At 52.2% G+C, this 12,207-nt stretch overlaps 2 protein-coding genes across 2 annotated transcripts in view; both read left to right on the forward strand.

Annotated features, from left to right (window-relative positions):
• The window catches only part of LOC135279943 (uncharacterized), a 218,512-nt gene that overhangs the window by 75,670 nt on the left and 130,635 nt on the right, over nt 1-12,207 (forward strand). The window lies entirely within an intron of this gene.
• Nucleotides 6,628-8,604, forward strand: BHLHE22 (basic helix-loop-helix family member e22). Its single transcript, XM_064387522.1, is given in 2 exon segments — nt 6,628-7,942; nt 7,944-8,604. Coding segments are annotated over 2 exon segments (894 nt in total). The 5' UTR covers nt 6,628-7,556; the 3' UTR covers nt 8,452-8,604.

The following is a 12,207-nucleotide window of genomic DNA, read 5'->3' on the forward strand; positions in this document are numbered from 1 at the left end:
GTGAATCTAAAAATGGGAAAAGTTCTCCTACCTTGTATTATGTGCAATTCCAGGCACTGTAACAGTGAAACATGAGCTGATATCTCTGTTTCTTTGAACATGCTATGTTTTAGAGGATGTTACTCTCAGAGCTTCTAAACTTTGTGACATAAACAGCAAACCTAATTCTGAAAAAAGCACCTACCACACCTGATTACCATAACCAGGATCACACACCTTTAAATCAAAAGTCAGCTGAGTTGGAAAAGGTTTAAGTTTTTTCAATAAATTACTTTTTATAATGACTATAAAAGTTATATAGTACACAGAGCCTTGCTAGAGGTAGATACTTTACTGTACCTGAATTGCTGGGAATACTTGCTGAGACATAAAGCTGACAATCAGACATCTGAGTGTGTTTGAAAAACATCGTCTACCAAGAGATTAAAGTATGAATTTAGCAAAGTAATCCAGGAAGGAAATTCTTTGTTCTTTCTTGTTACTTATCATGGCAACTAGAGGGATATAATGGGAAATGAGCTTATACTTTACTTCAGAAATACTTGAAATATAGGAAGAGTTTGAGAACAAAATTATTTTTCACTGTTAAATACATGGATTTTGACTCTTACTGAACTGTATTTCAACACATTTTTTTTATTTTATGCCCATGATAACTCATTAAACATATAAAATTGCCTTATTTATAGAGTATAAGAGCATTTCAAGTCATAGTGCCTCCATTTTTCAATGTAGAAATGACTTAGCTGTGTATAGATTCTAAATGATCTTTTAATTACAAGGGGAAGAAGGGAATTGTTAGAAATAAAAGAGATTTGTTATTCTACAAAGAAGGGAGGAAAAGGAGTGATGATTCTAAATTTTAAAAAGAACTAATTGCAATTTTTATGAAAAAGAAAACATAGGAAAAACAACCTTGAACCTTGTAGTTAGGATTGTTGTGAGAATGTCATAGGGAAGGTTGAGGGAGAGAAAACTAAAGATGTGAAACTGAGCATATCCTTCTGATGTGCAACATGGGAAAAGAGGGAATTAACTAATGAATATATCCAAAATACTGACAATATTTTAGTGTTCTTGGAGAATTAGTGAGCTCTAAGATGTCTGAAAAGAAAGAGGAGAAGGTTACTGATCTTTTAAAGTGGCAAGGGAAGAGGAAGAGAAAGAGTGAACCTGTCATCTACCATCTGGTAAGCCTAACTTCAGTCTGCAGTAATATAGTGGAAAAAATATTAAAAGGTAAAAATCTTAAGCACTTAGGGGAGAATGTATCCACAACCAGTAAACAGCATGGATTTATAAGGAATGGAAAGAAGGCACACAAAAGTATTTTTTTTCTTCCTATAATTGCAAAGTGGTGACTGAAGGGAATACAGTAGGTATAATATACATGCCTACTAACATATAGATTTGTATGTATGGGCTTCAGTAAATTAAATAGAATCTAGCAGTGTGACCAAAAAAAAAATCCAATGCAATTTTTGGGCTTCTGACACAGAGATATCATGTCACGTACCCGGGAAGTGATAGATGCCTCTCTCAGTATACAATACTGATGAGATAGCATCTCGACTACTGCTTTCAGATTTAAGTACTTTCAGTACCAATAAAAGTGAACTGGATGGAGTTCAAGAAGCATGGAAGGAAAAGCAAAAGCCTATAGAAAGTGTTTGGTGATGAAATATTAACTGAAAATAGACATCTATAGCCTAGTCAGACAAGGGTGGGAAGAATAAGCTCAGTGCCACGTTCCCTACAGTGGAAGGTTTTCAAAGAAAATAGGGTCAAGACTAAAAGGGAAAGCCAGACAGGGAGTAAATATTAACTGTACATGGCCAGAGCTCTGGCCCCTGCTCCTGCTGAGACTCAGCCAGGCATTTATTGGGATGCAGAAGTGCACATGAATGGGGAACTGTGTTCATGAGGAAAAAAAATGGCTTGGAGGGCCACAAGGAGCTTCTCTGGGGGCAGGAGAGAAAAGAAAATAGAGAAGAGGAAGGAAAGGAAGAAAAGAGGGGGTGGCAGGGAAGGAAGGAAGGAAGGAAGGAAGGAAGGAAGGAAGGAAGGAAGGAAGGAAGGAAGGAAGGAAGGAAGGAAGGAAGGAAGGAAGGAAGGAAGGAAGGAAGGAAGGAAGGAAGGAAGGAAGGAAGGAAGGAAGGAAGGAAGGAAGGAAGGAAGGAAGGAAGGAAGGAAGGAAGGAAGGAAGGAAGGAAGGAAGGAAGGAAGGAAGGAAGGAAGGAAGGAAGGAAGGAAGGAAGGAAGGAAGGAAGGAAGGAAGGAAGGAAGGAAGGAAGGAAGGAAGGAAGGAAGGAAGGAAGGAAGGAAGGAAGGAAGGAAGGAAGGAAGGAACTCCAACTTCCCCAAACCAAAGCAGATAACATTGCTTTATGTTAGGACCTTCCCATTTTTCTCCACAAACCTCAGTGTAATGACTCAGTGAGTTTTTCACGGCCTGTGTGCCCTGTGTTGTCCCTGAAGCGGGGATAGCATCAGACTTTTCCATCCTAATTGGTTTCAAGTCCATGGATTTTCTAGCATGGCTATATAATCGAACAGAAAACACCCCCTGAGAGCCTCCTGACTCCTGTCCAAGCACAGACAGCCCACAGGTTTCAATTTCAGAACGGACACCAAAGGAAATTAATTATCGGCCCATGCTGAAAAACGCTGAAGGGGTCTTTTACGTTTCAATGCGATTTCTTTTCACATTTTCACGTAGTTTCTACGGCTTCACCCCTTCCCTCCGCCACCAGCCCGCCGTCTCCGAGGCGGGCCGTGCACTTCTCCCGACGCCCAGGAGATGGTGCTGTGGATTTTGGATCGGGAGCTCGGCGGCCGGGCCGGGGCCGGGGCCGTGGGTCCCCGCGGAGCCCCAAGGGGACCCCGGGACACCCGGCAGGTCTCCGCGGGGAATGCTGAGGTGCCTTTGATCACTCTGCAGCCCTCCTTACGCCTCCAGCGGTCACCCCAGGCCGGCTCTCAGGGTGTCGTGCCTCACGGCGAGAAGCCTCAGCCTCGCTGCGCTGTGGGTCAAGTTCACCAACGCGGCCTTGTAGCCCCGCTAAGGAGCACGAACGGGGGCAGTGCTGCCGCCTCTCCGCAGCCACACTAAAGTCCCCAAGCCCGGCTGCACACTCACGTCCGCTCCCCCGGCACCGGGGAGCTGTGCCGGCGTCCCGGGGGTGGGAGCATCGGCCCCTTCTCATCCCGCCCAGGCCTGCTCCCGGCCCGGAGCCGGCGGGCCCTGCCGCGGCCATTGCACCGGCCTGCTGGGGCTGCTCTGAGCCCACACGCACCTCTGAGCGTGTTTGCACCGCGAGAGGATGCAGTGGGGAGGGTAATTTTATTTCTTTACACTGGGTTTCTTCTACACCTTGAACTTAAATAAAGTTTTCTTCGCAGAGAAGACAACACAGCTGCGGCTGCGGCGAACGAAAGCGCTCTCCAAAGCTGGACTCTGCTGGAAAAGCCGGGCAAATCCTGCCTGGGGGCTGCCCCTGCTGCACTCGGCGCTCGGCTGTGATCTCCCCCAGGCTCGGCGAGTCAGAGGAAGAAGAGGCTTCGGGCTGAGCCGCTGGAAGAAGGACCGGAAAGTTGCGGAAGATGCCAAGCCCTCCTCTTGCTGCGGGGCCGCCCGGCTGCAGCGGGCACACGCCGTCCCTCTGCTCGGAGCAGGCAGGGAGAAACTAACCTGGCTGACATCTGTGTGCACTCAGCTCCTGGCCGTCTGACGGCAAAATTTGGGAAGTGCCTTTCATCACGGAAACTTTTTCTGCAAACCCTACCCTGGGAAAGGGGAAAAGGGGATTTTACTTCTCTCACAGGTGGGGAGCGAAACAAAGTAACTCTCGTGCAGATGTTGCTAAAGACGCCATAGGAAAACAGCAATCACGGTGCTGTCCGCTCTCATCTGTATCCTGGGACCTTCCAGGGTCCCTGTCCCCCTGCCCCTGCCTCCTGGCCCGCCCAGGACGGCCCGAGCCCGGCCGCTCACAGCGGAGCCTGGGGGATGCTCCCTTCCCCAGCTCGGCTCCGGGCTGCTCATTTTCCCGAAATAATGACCCGAGTGTGGAGGAGCTGGTGGCAGAGGGCTGCGGTACAATTAAACCAGGTAACGAGACGCTGGGCAGATGTGTTTTCATTGCGCTGTAAGATAAACGCAGTGTTAAATGCCTGACAACTTCCCAGAAGCAATCAGCAAAAGTTTTACGAGTGCATAAACCTCAAAGACCATTCCTCGGTATTTTTATAAGCGCCGCATTTAAAGCTTCTATAAATTCTTCTGCTTGCTCCCAAACTAAAGTTCCCGTAGACTATTAAACAGCCACCTTCTTCGTGAGGTGGGGAGAGGCAGATCACAACAGGCGGGTCCAGGGAAGGCGAGAGGGGCTCTCTTTTCGTCCCCTCCACTCTGCTCTCCCAACTCCCTCCCACACCTCCCACAAGGTAAAGTTGGTAAGAAAGTTGGCATCTTTAGAGCACGACAAGTCACGGATGAGCACATTGGCAAGATGAAGGGATAGATTCATGTCTCAAGAACAGGGGACAGACCCTGTGGAGAGGGAAAGGCAACAGTGAAGAGAAATTAAAGGAAAAGAGAGGTGGTTGAAAAGACGAGATGAAGCAGGTAAAAAGAATACGAGCGGATCTAGGGGCAGATCATGCAGACTGACCGGTGAACAGGGAAGAGCAGAAAAAGCTCAGACGGAGAGGGAGATTTCAGGAGCAGAGCGCAAATCGAAGGCAGCCGAGGGGGAAAGGAGGCTGCCGCGGTGCCCCCGTTCCCCCGCCCCGACGGCGCGGCCCGGCAGCCCCCCTCGCCGATCGGGGCAACGGGACCCGCCGCCAGCGGAGAGGCAGTGTACGTCGTCCCCAAAGTTGCAGAAAAAACTAAGTGCTAGTGAACCCACAGATCAGCGGGAGAGATCAAGCCGGAGCCCTCTGTCTTCGAAGAAATAAGATGAGGGGAATGAAATGTTCCCACTAGCCATCAAATTATAATAACAGTATCCGTCATCCTTAAGTGACCACACGAGTTTTACAAGTTGGATATTAAGCAGATTAAATAATAATAATAAAAAAACCCCAAATCCCTGTTGCGAACATAAAGTCCTTTGTTTATGATCCCGGGGAAAATGAAGTTGCTAATTGAAAAACAATAAACCTAAAATGCCTTTGGATTAATAATGATAGAGGTTAACGGTGACATCCATCCCTCGGAAAGGGGGAGGGGAGCGAGGCGCTCGGTGACTGTGCGCTTGGACGGCGACCAGGGACAAGCGCAGCAGCCAAATGGGGCTGGGGGCGGGGGGTGAGACCCTCCCTCTTCGGAGGGCTCGGCTTGTATGTTCGCCTCTGATCCGGAGACACGAGGTGAGGAAGGTCTGTATTGTAGTCATGTCCTCGCTAGATGAAATCTCAGTCAATTACTCTGAAATCTGCAGCTTGGCTTCTTTTCATTCTTTCCAGGTGAAAATTCAAACGTTTTCTGTTGTCGCCTGGTCCTTTCTTTCCTGAAACAAGGCACCCAACTGTTCTGATATTACCATTCAAAAACGGGTTCTGTGGCAAACCTCATTTGTGAATCTATTACAGAGATTAATAGATTATTTCTCCTTTTTCAACTAATTCTCAGTGGGGAAATTTAACCATATGGTAAGGAGAGAATTAGAATTTCATCACATTAGAGCAAAATGTAATGAAAAGAGTCCAACACCTGGGGCCAACTCCGAAAGACACAATTAAAAGGTTTTTAATGAAACCAGAGAAACCAAAAAATTTTCATAGCCTTCAGTAATCCTGCCACATAAGAATGATTTGGAAGTGTTGGGAAATATTGTTTTTTACTGATGTCACAAGAATGAAAACCTGCCACTAAATACTCTGAGTGCTAACAGAAAGGCGAATGCGAGCTGCTCGCCTCAAGCATCAGAGGAGTACTGGGACAAAATTCTGACCGACCCTCGGCTTTGCACTTTCAGCTTTTGGAAGAGTGCAGAGGAGAGTGTTCCCGGCTCCGAGGAGAAGCCCCGAGAGAGGAGCAGGGGGTCGGAGAATCCGGATGACCGAGGCCACCTCGCCCTGACACCGGCGGCAGCATCCCGGCGTTGGGGACAGGAGCGGGGGTGCTCCGGCCGAGGCGGGCTCGCTGGAGGGAGGCAGGAGGGCACGGACCTGCAAAGAGTTGGTCAGTCACAGTAAAAAATAAATTTTAAAAAGTTTGGTGGGTTTTGCCCTTTCTCTTCCCGCCCTCTCTCTTCCCCAGATCCGTTCATTTTCAAGGTAACTGATGGGGCTTTATGTTTTTTATAGGGACACGGGGGATAATCACTCGCAAGCAGCAATCTGCTACTTGAAAAGGGATAAGGGAAGGAGGAGGGGAACCTCCCTGTAGTTTGGTCTCCGTTTGTTGGAGGGGGGGTGGGGGGGGGGTGGGGAGAGGGAGGACTGGGGACCACCCGCCTCCCAAGGAAGCAAGGTGGACTTTGGCGGTGGGCAGGAGTGGGCACGACGGCTGGGGTTGCTCCGAGGGTTTTTAATTTAATGTATTTCTTTCCCAGGCGATGCTTTTCGGGAAGACGGGTGGGGGTGGGAGGGAGCTATAAGTTAATGTAAATGCAGGGGGTGGGTGGGCAGGGGGGAGAGGGTGTCACTCCCGACTCCACGGCTAAGTTAGCAGAAGTCTGCTGGCAGCACTCGGAAGGAGAAGTGTTGAAGTGGGCTTTTCTGCAGTGCAGGGCTGTAATTTGCTGAAGGAGGCAAAGAACATCCTTCGATCTAAGTAGGGCTTTTAGTGTGCTCATTGATGAGTGAAAGTCGCCACACATGTCAAGCTAAAGGCAGTTGTTGGGTTACTAACAGGACACAACGTCTTGCAAACATATGCGTTAAGCTGTGTATACAGATGGCAGGGAGAATAATGGAGCAGGCGCCTCTTATAAAGCTCTAGCTGCTGCCTGTCTTCAGACCTGGGAAAAGAAACTATTCAGACTCAGGGCCAGATAGCGCCTGGGATTGTTTGTTACCGTTTTAATCCTATTAATTAAAACGTTAACCTGATTGGGTAGAAAGCTCTGTCCCAACAGGCGAGTCTTCTTCATAATAACCTACTCTCAGAGATAATGATGTAAAAGACTCCCCCGTCTGCGGCGGCTGCTGGTTGATGGGTCCGGAAATCTCTTGAAGGTGAATCCAAGCAAGATAAACGGTGGAAGCGGCTCCGCTGGCAGCGCACAATGCCCCAGCGCGGCGCCTGCTGAGGGCGAGCCGGAGCCACAGCCACAGCCCGAGCCACAGCCGCTGCCGGAGCCGCAGCCCAAGCCGGAGCCGCCGCCCGAGCCGGAGCCGCAGCCGGAGCCGCCGGAGCCGCAGCCGGAGCCGCCGCCGGAGCCAGAGAAGGGGCAGCCGCGGAGCCGGGCACGACGCAGCTCCGGCGGGAGCCGGGAAACGATTTCTGCCAGCGGGACGCCGGGGAGCCGCCCGCCGCGGCGCGGAGCCTTGGAGGAGCGGGCCGGGAGCTGAGGGGGGCGGAGGAGGCGGAGGCGAGCGGGGCGCCGATGGAGCGGGCGCTGGGGCTGCCCGCAGAAGAGGACCTCTTCCACAAGAGCCTCGCCGCCTCGGCCAAGCGCATGGAGTCCGCCTTCCGCTCGCCCCCGGGGCTCGACCTTTCCCACCCCCGCGACCGCCAGCCCTCGCCGCTCGCCTGCTACGAGGCGTCGGAGCCCGAGGCGCTGCTGCAGCCCGGAGTCGGCGGCGACCCGCTGGCGCTGCCGCCGGGCTCCGTCTGCGTCAAGTACGGCGAGAGCGCCAGCCGCAGCTCGGTGGCCGAGAGCAGCGGCGGCGAGCAGAGCCCCGACGACGACAGCGACGGCCGCTGCGAGCTGGTGCTGCGCGGCGCCGGGGGGGACCCGCGCGTCGCCTCGCCGGCGGCGGGCGGCGGCGGAGGGGGGGGGCGGGGGGCTGAAGGCGGCCGAGGGCAGCTGCTCCAACAGCCACGGGCACGGCGGCAGCAAGAAGTCCAAGGAGCAGAAGGCGCTGCGGCTCAACATCAACGCGCGGGAGCGGCGGCGGATGCACGACCTGAACGACGCGCTGGACGAGCTGCGGGCGGTCATCCCCTACGCGCACAGTCCCTCGGTGCGGAAGCTCTCCAAGATCGCCACGCTCCTCCTGGCCAAGAACTACATCCTGATGCAGGCGCAGGCCCTGGAGGAGATGCGGCGCTTGGTGGCTTATCTCAACCAGGGCCAGGCCATCTCGGCCGCCTCCCTGCCCAGCTCCGCCGCGGCGGCGGCGGCGGCGGCGCTGCACCCCGCCCTCGGCGCCTACGAGCAGGCGGCCGGTTACCCCTTCAGCGCCGGGCTGCCCCCCGCCACCTCCTGCCCGGAGAAATGTGCCATCTTCAACAGCGTCTCCTCCAGCCTCTGCAAACAGTGCACGGAGAAGCCTTAAGCGCCGCCGCCGTGGCCGCCCCCCGCCGCCGCCGCGGCCCCGGGGAGCGGCGACAGCCGGCGCTGCGGTCCCGGGCCGGGGGGCGCGGAGGCGGCGGAGGGACTGACCGCTGCCCGGCCCCCGCCACCCTCTGCCCGGACTGGCCTCGCCTCGCCTCGCTCTTCTCCTCGGGTGCCGCCGAGACGGGACCGCGACGGGAGGCAGCGTGCGTGCGGCGGCGGGGAGGGGGCGCGGGGCCGGGGGTGCCGCGGGCAGCAAGGAAAGGCCCGGCCCGGGGGGCGCCGGGGGGGCTCGCTGCGCGGCCGGACAAAGGAGAGGCCGGGAAATAGCAGGCCGGGCTGGGAGCCGGGGCTGTCGCCGGGGACAAATCAGAGAGGGCACTTGAACATAGATTTTTTTTTTTTAATTAATTATTAGCAGTATTATTATTATTATTATTCTGAGCCAGGAAACGAACAAACTTGAAATGTAAACTTATTATTTAAGTGACTCGCAGAAACAAAGAGACTGGACCACTGCTATGGAAGACTTTGTATTTTTTATCGTCTCTAAACTTTGATCCTGTGAAAATGCGCAAAGTTTGGTGAGAGTGATTTAAAAAATCGAGAGAGTTAAAAAAAAGACAAAAAATAACCGATCAAAACCCTTACTCCGTGTCGCTGAAAGTATCGCATTTTTAAAAGAAATATTTATGTGCACCTTGTTTCTTTCCACTTTGCAATGATGTATAAACAAGACATGCTATTTATTTGTTATTCTTTAAAATGACCCTTCCACGCCAACAATATTTATCTTGTGTTAAGGTCATGGGTCTTACGTGCAGTTACTTTAAATGCTTCTAAAATTCTGTTTATGGATTAACTTAAACTGTGTGCCAAGTGTTTAAAACATTTATTTGCCAACAACATATAGCCAGAAATGTTGATGTATCCGAGCTGCTTAGGTTTATGAAAGGTCATCTGGATTTTAAGTTGCATCATCCCTGTATTTAAATTGAGCTTTAATAAATTGCTTCAGTCCAAAAATTACAGGAAAAGTGTATTCTTAATTGCTCAACCAACTGATTTTTGAAAGGGTATTCTTTGCATTATAACAGGTAATAACTATTTACTTTTACAAGGCATCAGAGCAATAGCTGCTACAAGAACACTTGCCAAGCCAATGTTTTCCCAGGCGCTGTGTTTTCGAAGGTATAATTTAAACCGCTTTTAATGTGTATGTAAATTATTCTGACTGTGGATAATTATTTAAGTTGAAATACTTTAAATACTTTAGGCTAATTTACAGAACGCGTGGAATTCTTCTCTTCCTTTTTCAGGGGATGTGGGGGGTGGGTTTTGATTTTTTTTTTTAAGAAAAATGAGAGATGAAAAGCAAGAAGTAGCTATTTACCCAAAGTGAGCCTTCAGTTTGAGTTTGCATGGCTGGGTGGCTGTCTCTCTGCCATTTGTAAATCAAGAATTTTTTTTCCCTTTTTTTTTTTCTTTTCAAAAACGAGTCCTGCTTTTTTCCACTACTTGCAGATAATACAAATTCGGACTGTCAGGTTGGATGGCAAAATAGGAGCCATGATGGATCTGTTGGCAGGTCACGGATGTGTAAAGAGTGATATATATTAAATAGGTCAATCAGATTATGACAGCAATGTACGATCGTTTGTATGTGTATCTATGTCGGAAAGAATCTTTATTAAAATATTTTGAACAAACGCTTGTATTACGCTGTGCTTTGTTAAGCATATCCACCCAGATTAAAGGAGGTGGATGCTGGGGGTGGGTAGTTTTCTTTCCTTTGCCCTGCTCTGAGCGCGCCCCAGTAAGGGTACTGGGGGCTCCCGGCTCGGGGTGTCCCAGGCAGGGAAGGGAGAAGTTCTGCGTTTCTCCCGCTCCCGTGGCAGGCGGCAGCCGTGGGGCAGCGCCGGGCCCTGCCCTGCCCTGCCCGAGCCCTGGGGCTGCCTGCGCCGCGGGGTACCCCGCAGCACCGCCGCCCCGCCTCCTCCCAGCCCGCCGAGGTTTGGGGCAGCCCCTCCCCTCGCGGACCCTCCGCCCTGCCCCGAGCCCGGGGGCAGGGGGTGCGGGCAGCCCCCCCAGGCTGTCTGCTCGGCGCTAAGCCCGGGCCGGGGGTCCCGCTCCTGCGGACCCCCCTCCCCTCGGGCCGGCGCCGGGCGTCCGCGGAGCCGCCTCTCCCAACGGCAGCACCACAGGCGGGGGAAGGGTATAAATATTTTCTGCTCCACTTCCCATCAAAAAAGATTAACCAGAACCTGTAACTTTTCAGGAAACATAACTGTAAAGTGCCACGGAGCTGTGGGAAGGCAGCCCAGAGAGGGTGGGCAGATCAGCCCCCAGGCGCAAGGAGAAGCGTCTCTCAGCATTTACTAGACAAAGGCTGGGTGCGTCTAATTATGATTATTAAAACAATTTCCATGACGATGTCTAATATTATGTTAATTTGAAAACAACTGTGTATGAAAACTGTCGACTATAATACCTAAATTCATTTAATGAAACACATCGTTAAGGCAATTAAACCTCCTGGATGTGATTAAGGAACATAATTACGACACTGTTCTGCGCCATAATTGGGTGTCTTTAATCAAGGGGTAAAGTGATCAGCAACACAGCCATTAGTTTGTATTGTTCTGTCTCTGCTGTCCATCATTCTGATTAGGAATTAACCACCGCCACCAGCTTGGCGTGGTGCGTGCCTGTGTGTGTGTCTGTGTGAGTGTGTGTTCGTGCATATAACATCGCAGGACACATTTGCTGCAATATTTACTGCCTAATGTCTCTGGCTACCGAGCGGGCTTCCTTCCCGGAGAGGCTCCCTTGGAAGGCGCGGCCGCTGCTCCGCTTTGCCCGGCCGTGGGGTGGGGGAAAATAAGCCAGGTCCCAGCAAACTCCTGGAGCGGCCGGGACCTAAGGTGGGGAGAGGGCAAGGGGCTGCGGGAGGCCCACGCCCTGCTTCCCGGCTCCCGGAGGCAGGGTCCGAGGTGTGCGGGCCGGGCCTGGAGCGCTCCCGGCCGGCTCTGGGAGCGAGGTCTGTGGCACACGGAGCGGGCTGTCCGCTCGCCGCTCCCTCGCCTGCCTCTGCCTCGGAGCGACGGGACAGCGGGATGAAAATCTTTGTCATTCCTGGCTACCGCTGCCGCCCGACTTTGGGCTCTCCTGCTTCCTCTTCGATTGCTTCGGAGGGGGCGAGGGGTCCGTGCCAGGTAGAGGTGCTACCACTCCTGGCCCCACTCTCCTGGCGCGCTGCGCCGGGCATCCTCCCTGGGAAGCGGCACGAAGCCACTGGGCCAGTCCCTGAGCGGGTCTTGCCAATGCAAGCGTAATGTGTGCCGGGCTGGGGGGAGGAGAGAGGCTCCCCCGCCCGCCTTAAAGCTTGACAGATCACTTAGCCAGAAATGAACATGTACCCTTTCAAAAGAGCTTCTTCCCCGTTTCCAATCGCCCCACCGAAGCGGGATCTCCCTCAGCCTCACCCGGAGCTCCCTCTGCCCCCGCCGCCCAGCCTGGCTCCCTTCCCCGGCCCCTTACCCCGGCTCGGAGCCTAGATTGTCCCAGCATGAGTGACATTGGCTTTCCTAATGTAATGACTTATGAAAGATATAATCATGTGTTAAATTGAATCCTCCGCTTAACTGTTAATGGTGTGCTCTGGGCACATTTACGTATTAGATGCTATGGTAACTAATTACCACTAGAAGAAGGGATAATACACTTTCCAGACTTTGACAAATAATTATGAGTGTTC

Source organism: Passer domesticus, chromosome 1, assembly GCF_036417665.1.
Source record: "Passer domesticus isolate bPasDom1 chromosome 1, bPasDom1.hap1, whole genome shotgun sequence".
Lineage (NCBI taxonomy): Eukaryota > Metazoa > Chordata > Aves > Passeriformes > Passeridae > Passer > Passer domesticus.